Raw genomic sequence first — 12,519 nt, forward strand, 5'->3', positions numbered from 1 at the left:
GTGGCAAACTATTTATACAACTCTATACATTTAGTCCTATTACTGCTATCATGCTGCTACAGCGACTAGATAACACAACAGGACTAACTTCTACGTCTGTGCCTGCTGTGGCTATTGAATGACAGGTGAGCCATTCGCTGTGTGTCTTCTAAAGCAGCTATAATACCACATCAGGAAGCTTCTTGGACGGCGTCTTTTCTAGCTACGTGTGTTCACGTGAGGAAGCAGGGGATGCACTACGGCACAGGAATGTCAGCAACGCCACTCTAACCACCGCACTGCCTCGGCAACGGGCACCGGCAGCCGCCGCTTGCTGCTCCCTGCCTTCCTCGCACTAGACAGCGCCAATCAGGAGACGACCCTCGCGTGGCCCAGGTCGATCAGGTCCCAGAGCACATGTTAGCCACGCTGGCCCACAGATCATCTCCGTCCATGTCCATGTCGATGTCAAAATCAAGAAGCTGCTGCTGGTACTGATGGTGCCTATGATGCCCATTGGCTGCAGCTGGCGCGGCCACCGGCGCTTCCCACCACCACTTGCCGTCGTCAAATGTTGTGGTTTTGCCACTTTCCCTGCACTGGGTGTCGTAGCAGCAGCTGCTGGTAGTGGTGAGGTCGCTGTAGTGACAGTGCTCGTAGCTGTAGTTGTCTGAGGCCTCCCTCTCGTGGCCTGCAGCAGCCTCGGCCTCTGTCTCGGCATTCCTCGCGAAGCGGCCCTGCACCCTGGGCCTGCTGTCCGCCAGCGTCTTCCTGCAGGCATACTGAAGAGGTCCGGAGCAACAGATGCATTAGAGGACATGCAAACATTGAAATTGCATTTGCAGATTGCGTGGTGCGGGAAATCATTACAGTGATCTTTTTGTGGAAGTTCCTCTGGTTACGCTTCGTACGGTAACGCTCAATCTTCTGCTTGCGTTCTTCAGCGCTGTAACGGCCAACCTTCTGAGTGAAAGGCACCCCTGCATCTTGGCCGTGTGGGTCACCTGAAAGTGGTGGCGGTGGTGGAGACGCCGCGACATTCATCACCTGCTTTGTATAACATGGGTGAGAAATGATTAAAACTTGTTTATGACCAGCTATAAGACCAGCTTGTGGTCTGTTGGATTACCTGGAGGTCACCAGTACTGAAGACACGCCGCATGGCTCCAGTTCTGAACTCCAAAAGGTCACCGGAAGATGAGGAAGGGGAAGAAGGAACATGGGGAAGAGGCAACTGGCATGCCGAAGCCGAAGGAGACGAGCAAGAAAAGGTGGCATTACTGCTGAGCTGTTCAGACAACTGGAGGTGAATAGGGAGGAAATGCGAGTTGATGTTGCTATGTATGTAGTAGGAAGGCAGGGAAGATGGGTAGGGAGGCGGCGCAACATTGGGAAGTGCTAGCAAGCCACCGTTGCCGTGGAAGAAACCCCCTCGAGGAATTTCAGTCGGAGCTGTGGGCACAGCAGAGGAGAAGCCCACTGCATGGTGCATGGAGAGGTCACTGTAGTTGGGTGGCGACGAGGATGAAGGATGGAACATGGCTTTTGGGCGTGAATCCCTCTGATGTGTTTGGGGAGTCAGTGCAAGTGAAGGAGGGTTGGTATAAAAAGAGAAGATTTGGTGCATGGTTCAATAGGCCCGGCCCTGGGGCGGGGCGGGAGGGCAGGCGTCCCAGGCCCAGGTTGCCGATGCCCCAGGTATGCATACAGTACTAGTACTACACAGCCCAAACATACGCCAGAGCAGAGTCCAATGAATCGACGACACCGGTGATACGCATTCAGCATCCGCGTGAGTCGCGCACTCGCGCCCCTTCCTTTCCTTCGAGTTTTACGGTTGGACTTACCCAGCGAAGCGAGTCGCCGCCCGGAAATTCCCGAGACGCACAGAAGCGTAATGCAGGTTTGTTTAGCCCTCCAAGCAGCTACGTTACTCTCCTTTGCTAACAAGTCCTAATATAAAAATTGGAATTTGGAATCATGTTTAAAAAGAAACTCAACGTTTTTCCTGCTTTAACTGAATTTAGTTAAAGGATTTATCGCGGTGTCGTCTTCATGTATGTATGGTTTGTGCAATTCAGGTAACATATGAAATTCGCTGCTACAGCTTTGTGCATTTAATCGTCGAATGAATCCAAATTTCTTTGAGTGGTGATAAGGTTTGAGCCATTGAGTTCGAGTGGTTGATATAACAATGTATGTATGTAATGTAAGAATTACAAGGAATCACTTGGCCAGCTAGTGACAATAAGCAATGCATAGGACTGTAGCCTGTTGGAGGCAGGAGACTAAGGTAGCGTTTGGCTGGGAGTCAAGGTGGAGTGGGACGATCCTGTCTCTGATTTATGGGACGGGACGACTCCATTTTCTATTTGGTTGACGAGGGATAGGATCGACCCATTTTGTGTTTGGTTAAGAGACACAAAAAGTGGGATGAGCTACCGACCAGTGGGACCCATTTGTAAGTTATTTTTAATCTTTTTCCTTCTCTTCTCCTTATCTCTTCCTCTCTCTCTCCTTATCTCTTTCTCCCGAACCTCGCTCACTCTTCCTCTTCCCCCCTGCTCCGCCGGGCCTACGTGCGCCGCCGCCGCCTCTTCCTCGCCCGCGCGGCATGGCTTGCGGCAGAGATGAACCGCGCGGCATGGCCGGTGCCGGAGCTCACCCACATGCGCCACCTCTCGTTGCCCGTTCTCGTCTTCCCCGTCGCGGCTCATCCTAGGGGCGCTGCTTGCTCGCCGGAGTTGGGGGCGCTGCTCGCTCGCGCAGCGCCCGTCGGAGTTAGGGCAGAGCTAGGGGCGCTGCTTGCCCGGGCGCACCTGCTCTCCGCCCAGCAGCGCTCTTTCGCCCGGCCGCGCGCCGGAGCTGGGGCTGGAGCTGACCCGCTCGGCAGCATGCCGGAGCCGGGGCCGGAGCTCACCCACCCGGCCGCGTGCCGGAGCCGGTGGCGGAGCTCGCCCGCCCGACCTGCGCCACCGCTCGCCATCACGCGCTCGTATTGCGTGCGCCCGCCCGCCCGCCCGCGAAGGCCGTCCTAGGTGGGACAGACTCTGTCCGCCGAAAAATGAGGGACGAGAGCGACGGCATCTAGTGAGAATATTCGTTGGTGGAACAGTCCTATCTCCAGTTCGCCCCTGAACTAAACAACAGCAAAAGTGGGATCATCCCACCCCATCCCACGCCATCCCACCAACCAAACACACAGTAAGGGTAAAAAGGCTTACTCATTGCCCCTCTCATCATTGAGTTGCAATACCTTGCATTGGGGTTCTGATTCCCCTTTGACCGATCTTGAGCTAATATCCTAGCCTCTGTTGCTGCACTTTTGCCAGTTGCAGAGACAGTTTGGCATCTGTTGCTCCTCTGGCGGTTAAAGATGGCAACGGGGCCCTGATACCCGATACCCGATGGGTATTTGATCTATCAGGGGACGGGAATGAGATCATATCTTTACCCGCGGGCATCTAAATGGGCAAGAATCCATCCCCGACGGGTATAGCGGGTACGGGAACATTCCCTGTTTACCCGTCCCCGTTACCTGTTGGGGAACCCGATTATTTGAGCTGTCATGCGAGTATTAGGCCCAAAGAAGCTCAGCATAGGTATTTTGGCCCAAATCTAAACAATCATATATATAGTTTGTGTGTTCTAGGAACCATAGTTCAATTTTTCCTCACCATCTCCGCCAGCGGTACAAGCACGCCTGCCTCACGTGAGCTCATGCCCCTCGTTTTCCCAGTTCGGTCTCTCTGCCACCTTTGCTCGTCCTCCTCGCAACCTCGCTCCATCTCCTCGGCATCTCCGAGACTCCGACACTTATACCCGGGTAAAGAAGAAACGTCTCCGAGACTCAGACTTGCAGACAGAAATATGCTCCAACCAAATATGCATTAATATAAACACAAAGAAGTCGATTCCAGACTTGCAGTGACATTTCCACATAAGAAATGAAGAAGGTATAAAAATACATCTTACTGAACATGTTTATACATGTATGGACCTTTTGCAAGTGCGGATACATCAAACATTCCTTACTCGATGTATATAACATTTTCTTAATCGAACGCGACTAAGACTTCATCAAGGGTCAGCCTTGAGCCCGTATCTCTTTACCTTGGTAATAGATAAGGTCACCAGGAACATACAATGGGTTACCCCTTGGTGTATATTGTTCGCTGATGATGTAGTGTTAGTGGACGAAAGTCAGGCGAGAGTAAATAGGAAACTAGAGTTATGGCGGCAGACCCTTGAGTCTAAAGGTTTTGGATTGAGCAGAATTAAAACCGAATACATGAGATGCGACTTTGGCGGAGTTGTACAGGAGGAGGGAGATGTGAGTTTGGAAGGTCAAGTAGTGCCTAAGAAGGATACCTTTCGGTATCTGGGATGGATACTACAGAGGGATGGAGATATTGATGTGGACGTTAGCCATAGAATCAAAGCAGGGTGGATCAAGTGACGATAAGCTTCTGGCATTCTCTGTGACAAGAGGGTAACACAAAAGCTAAAAGGCAAGTTCTATAAAACGGGGATTAGACCGGCTATGTTGTATGGAGCAGAATGTTGGCCTACAAAGATTCGACATGTTCAGCAGCTGAGTGTTGCAGAAATGCGTATGTTACGATGGATTTGTGGTCACACAAAGGATACCTTTCGGTATCTGGGATAGATGCTACAGAGGGATGGAGATATTGATGCGGACGTTAGCCACAGAATCAAAGCAGGGTGGATCAAGTGGCGACAAGCTTCTGGCATTCTCTGTGACAAGAGGGTACCACAAAAGTTAAAAGGCAAGTTCTATAGAACGGGAATTAGACCGGCTATGTTGTATGGAGCAAAATGTTGGCCTACAAAGATTCGACATGTTCAACACCTGAGTGTTGCAGAAATACGTATGTTGCAATGAATTTGTGGTCACACAAGAATGGACCGAGTTCGGATCGATGATATACGTGATCGCCTAGAGGTAGCACCAATTGAAGAAAAGCTTGTCCAACATTGGTTGAGGTGGTTTGGCCATGTCCAAAGAAGACCTCCAGAGACACCAGTGCATTATGGAGTCCTAAGCCAAGCTAATAATACGAGGAGAGGTATAGTAAGACCGAAATTGACATAGGGGGGAGGCAATAAAAAGAGATTTGAATGCTTGGAATTTACTTAGAGATCTATGTTTGAATAGGAGTACTTGGAAAGCAGCTATTGAAGTGCCTGAACCGTGACTTGAGGCTCTTTGTGGGTTTCAACTCTAGCCTACCTCAACTTGTTTGGGACTGAAAGGCTATGTTGTTGTTGTTGTTGAACGCGACTAAGACTGAATTCTCAGCAAGAGATGAATAAGAAATCTTAGCTTTCCTTTTCCGAAGAAACCCACTAAGAGAATGATGTAGCACTTCTTCAAAAGCTTGAGAACACTTCTTTATTTTTAAAAGGAAAAGAACACAGTAAACATAAGTGACTAGATTTTGGAACTTATGCTGCACATGCAACCTATCTTTTCGACTGCAGTTCTGAATGTGCTTTTGGGTTTGTCAATGAAGCCACTTACAAAGGACAAGAACAAAATTAGAGATGAGGTAAGAAACAAATGTGCAACTCACATCTACATTGTCAACAGGATCCACTTGCAACATTTGGCTAGCAAGAAATCAGGAAAAAAAAATTGACGGAATAACTGTGTTGGATTGATAAGAGAAAACTGCATAACAAATGGTTTGTCTCTGGAAACATAGAGCAAAGAAAGAAACAAGAAGAAATTTGATAAAGAGATGGGCACAAAAATGGACAGGACAGGCTGCAGGAGCTATTACACCATGATCCTATCATAAATTGCCAAATTTGTATGCTCTAAGATAAACTCAGAAGTTGAACCTCATTTGTTTGCTCATCTTTGAGGCTGCAATTTCCTTTGTTTTGATCTGTTTGTAACCTTTCTTTCACTATCGGTTCAAATCTAACACCTGTAATTATGCATTCAAATGCATTTGCACAAAATTTTTTTATGTTTCTAGTGAAAACAGGTAGGGGCCTCCCCACCCGACTTCCCAAATAATAAGAAAAAGGATCCACTTACAAACACAACAGGACTAGTAAGTACAATATGGAGAAGGAAAAGAGAGTAGAAGACAAACATACTGTGGTTCGATACTGATACTCTTGTCAGGAGTAAAACTCAAACCCTCCTTTCTTGGCTTCTAGAGCTTTGAGCAATTGAGCCTCAACTAGACTCTAAAGTTAACAGGTAGGCATTATCTTCATTTCTGTACAATGAGGTTCCAGTTCTGTAGCAAAAAATTTAAGCAACTCATTAATCATGACAAGTATTGCTTAAGTCAGTAGAGAGTTAATAGTTCATATAGATGTTTGCAAGGCAGCTCCTGAGCTCCATATAGAAGATATGCACCATTTGGAAAAATTTATCAAGCCCTAATTTGAGTTTGACTTTAGAATGGTAGGAAATAGGACCAAGCACTTCAGGAAAAAGAAGAGCTTTTGAGAAAGCCTATGGGTAGACAAGAATGAACAAAACTGTTCCTCGTAAAGCAAACAGTGCATGGAGCTGATAACAGTAACAATTTTGTGGATAGAACAGGACTAGTCATATCTGATAACTGACAGCTCATATGTCGTCTCCTAGAAATTACTAAAATCTTCAGAAATTAAAAAACAGCAAAGGTACTTGTATTTTATTTCTTTCTAAAGCATTGAGACAAAACATGCCTGATCAAGTCCATCTAATGTAAGATATTGGCAACCTCCTTCCACACAAGCCCTGGCGGCAGCAGTCCTACATCTTTCCCGTCTTAAAAAGAGTGTTTCCAGTGTTAAAAGCTACAGGCTACAAGTGGAGAAACTTTACCACTGTACCATGCTCGCCCATGACATGCCCCGCCTTCTTCAAGGAAATAGTAATGCCCTGACTTGATAAGAGACTTGGCTTATGTCATACGTCTAATGGAGGGCCCAGGAGGGGGCCCAGGCTGGCTAGGTCTGGGCCGACTGCGCCACCAGGAGGGGGGGTGCGACCAGCGGAGGAACGGCCTCCCGCCGCACCGCCAACATCCAAATCCGGGAGGATAGGATCTGCTTGCTTGGAGGACAAGATTAGATTGTTTAGGGGCTAAGTCTCCCAGGACTATAAATACAGGGACGATGTAACCTTTCAATCTTAAGCAAGAGTAGAACAGGCCAAGGGCCTTCTATCCCCCTCCTCTTCCTTCTAAGCCTCGGTCCTCTTCCCTGCGCCTCTCTGTCCAGCGCCGCCTCCCCTCTCCCTGCCTCCCTGCGCCGCCGCCCCTCTCTCCATGCGCACCTGCCTCCTCCACGCCGCCCCACCACAGCAGCCGCCCGCCCCCCCCCCCCCCCGCCCCATCACGCCTCTGACACTAGTATACGGAGACCAGATCGATCCGATGGCCGCCACCACCACCAAGATCATCGACATAGAGAAAGTCTGCAACAGCGCCCACAACATCATCGATCAATTGGCGAAACTGGGCGACAAGTTCTTCGCCGTCAACACCAGCAGCAGCCCGCTGCTGCCCGACGCCGCCGCACCCTTGTTGCTCGTTGCACCCCGCAGCGACCATGCAACAAGCAGCGTCGCAACCAGCCTTCCCTGTAGCGGCCTCGCCACCAAGCTGATGGACAACGACGCTCGTCCGAACAACAGCAAGCGTGCACGTTCCAAGGAGGACCTCGACATCCGCAACATGACCAATCGTTGGAAGACGATGTTTGACGAGTTCTTCGCTCACCCCGACAATTCTCCACCAATAGCAAATCCACCTCAACCAGAGATCCCCACTCCGAAGATCACATACAAAGGAGTTGGAGCAGCCGTCTTCCTCAAGCCCTATCAACGATCATGCAAAGTCGTAGCGTGAGGACGCGCTACCAGGAGAAGGGGGAAGAGATGTCATACGTCCAATGAAGGGCCCAGGAGGGGGCCTAGGCCGTCTAGGTCTGGGCTGACCGCGCCACCAGGAGGGGGCGCGACCAGCGGAGGAACGGCCTCCCGCCGTGCCGCCAACATCCAGATCCGGGGGGATAGGCTCTGCTTTGCTTAGAGGACAAGATTAGATTGTTTAGGGGCAAAGTCTCCCAGGACTATAAATACAGGGGCGATATAACCTTTCAATCTTAAGCAAGAGTAGAACAGGCAAGGGCCTTCTATCCCCCTCCTCTCCCTTCTAAGCGTCGGTCCTCTTCCCTGAGCCTCTCTATCCAGCGCCGCCTCCCCTCTCCCTGCGTCGCCGCCCCTCTCTCGCTGCGCACCCGCCTCCTCCACGCTGCCCCACCACCGCCCCCCCCCCCCCCCCCCCCCCCTCACGCCTCTGACACCGGTATCCGGAGACCAGATAAGGCATTTCTATGGCTATTGAAAAGAATCTCACCAACTGAAAAATGTAACCATATTGTGCATACCAGCAGATAAACAACAGGAAGTTTGATTTTATCCATAACACTGTTAGTTATGTTCTCTCCCACCATATCATTAAAGATCCCAAAAGGTTCACACGACAAGAGGTAACTTTGTCTTAGTAGGCCAACTACAAAACAGTTGCAGCACCATTTTTTGTAACTGAGTACTCATCATCAATGCAACACCAGTTCTGTACTTTTGTCAACTGAAGATATTGAGAAACAGGGGCACAAACAGAGGTTCTTCCAGTACCTTGAGCACTTTAAACAATTTCACATTAATACATTATATACTTCCATCAAATTCAGTTCTGAAATGAATATCATATAGACAATGTATCAAAGCAGGATGAGTGGACAATCACAAACCAAATTTGATATAGGAGATGAGGGTCTTTTACATTTAAGGCCTAAGAGCATTTGTCACATGAATTTTCATGTACACTGAGATCTCTTTAGGATTAAATGTCAAAAAACAAATTACCAGTACTCATCTACGCCCAGCTTTTGAACCACTGTGTTGCTTATGCACCCCAGGACCCATGCACGAAAAGAGTGATGGTCTCTTTGGCTTTGAGCCAAACAGAAAAGTTCTAAGGGGAACCCCGGCTTTTGTTGACAGGTTCCGGAAGTTTTGTTGGGCTCGGTGGCTTCTTGCTATAGATACCTCGAGATTCTCTCTGAGCTTCAAGAGCACCCTTCCAACCTCCACTTGAAGGCCTCTTACATGGTCCAGCCCAGCTTCTAGCTCCTTAGCAACTTTGTTGTTCTCTTGTTTCATATTAAGCACCTCTCCTTGGAATTTTGCAGCTTGAAAAGGGTTGAAGTGAACTTCATCGCATTTATCCAAAGTTGTGATCTTTGATATATCTTCTTGTATGCTGCATAGTGATGAAAATCTGTTCTCTACCTCTCCTTTCAATAGCACGTTCTTTTCAATCCAAACTTGAAGATCTGTATTTAGATCCCTGAATTTCTTTTCTAGTACTGCTGATTCCAGCTTTGCTACCTGATAACTACCAGCAAAGCCATAAGTGCCCCCGTCTTCCTGTTCATCATTCAATCTGTGCATCTCAGTTTTCAACATGTCAAAGGATATTTGGAAATTCCGTATTTGATGATATGATGTGCTAAACCTCAACCAGAAGTTCAAGTTCTCCCCCAAGACCCTGTCAATTTCTACTCTAAATTTCTCCTCTGCAACCGAAGAAGCTAGCGAGTCATCAACTTGCCATTGCTTAATGTATTCCTCTATCTCAGCAATCTCTTTGTCTTCTGTAGTAGGACTGGTGCTTATCTTGGATGTTTCTTCTGACTTAGCAATCTCTTTGTCTTCTGTAGTAGGACTGGTGCTTATCTTGGATGTTTCTTCTGACTTCTCTATACTCTCAATAATAGAAGCACTCATCTTTTTCTGCAAAGAACTTAGCATGCGCCTAAGCGAGTGGATCTCCTCATCTTTCGTTGCATTGGCACTCTTAAGTTCCTTCAGTTCTGACATTGCCTCAAGATGGTACTCTTGATTTCTCTTCTCAATTTCTGAAAGCTTTTGCTCTGTATCTTTGTAGCTCTTAAGTACAGATGCATAATCTTCTAATAGAATCTTACCCTCACCTTCGGATTCTTTTGGAACTAGCTGTTTCTGGGCTACAAGACCTTCTGAGGTTTCTTCATGTTTCTCAATTTCACTTGTAGTGCTATATAGAGATTTGGATGGCTCGTTTTGCACAGAAAGACTTGTTAGTCCTGAGTCATCTTCCAGAGGAGCATCGCCTTTGGAGTCTCGCAATGAATCCACGAAGTCACTGATTTCTTGCTCAGGAGCATGTAATGTTTCGACGAATTCAGTAAGTTCATGGGTGGCTTCAGTCATTTGTTTACAAATGCTCTCAGACCCATTTTGTACAGACTTCCAAATTTGTTGTACTTCTTGCAGCATTTCTTCAACTTTCCTCAACCTGTCAGCCAAGTTACTAGAATCAACAACCAAAGCCACCTTGTCTTGCTCCAAAGCATGCAGGCGCTCATGAAGGCCATCTATCTCAGTCTTCATTCTATCGATCTGAGCATTCTGTGAAGTAGTAGCAAGTTCAAGGTTGATCACCTTTTCCACAAGTCGATCAACCTTATCCGCTAATTCTGCAACTGATAGCTCAGGGTAAGATTCAATTATTTCTTTGACTCTTTGACATATTTCCTGGAGGTTAAGCCTGCCCTCATTCAGAGCAGAATCATCAGCATCCTCGAAGGGCACCAGTTCTAAGTCATGGTGATCATGTCCATCCATTTGTGCATGAGGCAGGCCACATTCATTCTTGAAGGTTTTCAGCTTTTCAATTGCTTCATTGGCTCGTCGGAGCTCCACCTTCGCCTCTTCAGTCGATCTGTTTTTCTGGTCCTGCAAGTTCACCAATGTATCCTCACAAGACATAATGGCTTGTGCAGCCATCAATGCCCGAGCTTCATTGTCTTCAATGGCTACACCAGTGCTGAAAGCATCTTGCAAATTGCAGACCTCATCCTGCAACTCAGCCACCTGTTTCTCAATGTCTAGATACTTGCCTAGTGCGCTGTCGTATGAGGTCTTCAAGAACTCTTTCTCAGTCTGTAGTGCCAGGATTTGTTTCTGCAGCTTGTCTATCTCCTCCTGCGCCTTCTCCTTGGTCATGTTGGAGGTGACCCTCCGGTGTGCCTGGGCCCCCCCTCTTGGGGACCGGACTGGTGCCCCTGCTCGCGCTCTGCGAGCCCATGGACAAGCCTTCCAGCGCAGGGAATTTGAAGTTGCTGAGATCAATCCCACCGATTGCCTTCGGGAACCCCTCACCATCCCCCTCTTGCATTGAGAACTGCACCTGGTCCGGAAACACGGTGGCAATGGTGTGGTTGGCCTTGTGCAGCTCACTGGATATCCGGTCAAACCTGTCGGCAAGGGCCTGATAGGATCTGAACATCTCCTCCACGTGACTGATGAGCTCTGGCCGGCTTCTGAAGTAGAGCTCTGCCTTCTTGCCGAACGAATCGCCGTCGGCCCCAATGAGCTTGAGCATGGACTTTACCCTGTCCTCCATCTCTGCGCAGCAAAAGAAAGAAAAAAACACAATCATTGAGCAATGTGCAATACGAACTCGCCATACGACGGGGGATGACAGCTGAATAAATGGGACCGCTTACCGCCGACGGTTGTTTCAAGCCACTTGGACTGGGTGGTGCGGATGTGCGACGCCCACCACCAGGAGTAGGCGTTGCTCGCCGCGCGCTGCAGCATAGCCGGCCCGGGTCACACCGCGGCGCGGCCGCCCGCTCCCCCCTCCTCTTCCTACTCCGCGTCGTAGGCCGCACCCTTGCCGCAACGTGGTGAGTGGAGCCGAGACGTGGCGAAGGTGCGCCGTGCGGCGAAAATAGTGGTGGCGTCGGGTCGAGCCGCGGGGGGGCCGGGGGAGAGAAGAGCGGGAGGTAGGGTCGGTGGCGGGGAAGCGGCATGGCAAAATAGGGAGGGGGCGGGGGTGGTTCCTTTCGTGCGGTTGCCGCGGCCAGGCGAGCTGGTGGTGGTTCACGGGCGGGCGGCTGGGCGCGACGCCCGCGGCCGGCGGTGCGGATGGCGGGGCGCGAGAAGCGGGCGGCATGGGCTCGTTTGTGGTGGTTTCCGAGCGTGGCCCGGCGGGTGCGGTCGGCTGTGTTGCCGCACGACGCACGTGGCTGGCCGCCGGCGCACGAGGCGGGCGGGGGGCGGCACGGTGGTGGTGGACTGGCGGTGTTTTCCTCGCCGCTGCGCCTGCGGGGGGCCTCAGCAGGTGGCCCGATGTGGCAAAGGGAGGGCGGCGCCGCTCGGTGCTGTCTTCAGTCGACTTCAGTACTTCTCCCAATTTGTGTGGACTGCACAATACGATTCAAATAATTCGAAAACACATGAATTTTACAGGTATCATACAGGAATTTTATAAAAAACAGTTTCATTCACAGAAAATTTAAATCAATTTAATTTCATTCACAGAAAAAACATAAGCATAGAAAAAATTCTTGTATTCCGAACAGGACATAACTACATTTTGGAGGGTGTTTTACTCTACGTATAGCAAGTACGGTATGCTGTGTAACCTTCGTTCTAAATTGTAGCTCACT

At 49.3% G+C, this 12,519-nt stretch overlaps 2 protein-coding genes across 2 annotated transcripts; both read right to left on the bottom strand.

Annotated features, from left to right (window-relative positions):
* Positions 1-288: 288 nt before the first annotated feature.
* Positions 289-1,606, bottom strand: LOC136510066 (GATA transcription factor 25-like). The gene is made up of 3 exons (XM_066504639.1): positions 1,109-1,606; positions 850-1,026; positions 289-761 (listed from the first exon to the last, which is right to left on the bottom strand). The coding sequence occupies exons 1-3, from the start codon at positions 1,604-1,606 to the stop codon at positions 381-383; spliced, it is 1,056 nt and encodes a 351-aa protein (XP_066360736.1). The 3' UTR covers positions 289-380.
* Positions 1,607-8,744: 7,138 nt separating this feature from the next.
* Positions 8,745-12,200, bottom strand: LOC136513551 (protein NETWORKED 2A-like). Its single transcript, XM_066507531.1, is given in 3 exon segments — positions 8,745-11,101; positions 11,103-11,470; positions 11,572-12,200. Coding segments are annotated over 3 exon segments (2,673 nt in total). The 5' UTR covers positions 11,666-12,200; the 3' UTR covers positions 8,745-8,890.
* Positions 12,201-12,519: the final 319 nt, after the last annotated feature.

The sequence above is a fragment of the Miscanthus floridulus genome, chromosome 16, assembly GCF_019320115.1.
Source record: "Miscanthus floridulus cultivar M001 chromosome 16, ASM1932011v1, whole genome shotgun sequence".
Taxonomy (NCBI): domain Eukaryota; kingdom Viridiplantae; phylum Streptophyta; class Magnoliopsida; order Poales; family Poaceae; genus Miscanthus; species Miscanthus floridulus.

Coding starts and splice junctions, on each gene's coding strand:
- LOC136510066 (XM_066504639.1), bottom strand. CDS start 1,606: ATGCACCAAATCTTCTCTTTTTATACCAACCCTCCTTCACTTGCACTG. Junction 1,027..1,108: donor TCAGTACTGGTGACCTCCAG/GTAATCCAACAG, acceptor TATACAAAGCAG/GTGATGAATGTCGCGGCGTC. Junction 762..849: donor ACTTCCACAAAAAGATCACT/GTAATGATTTCC, acceptor GGACCTCTTCAG/TATGCCTGCAGGAAGACGCT.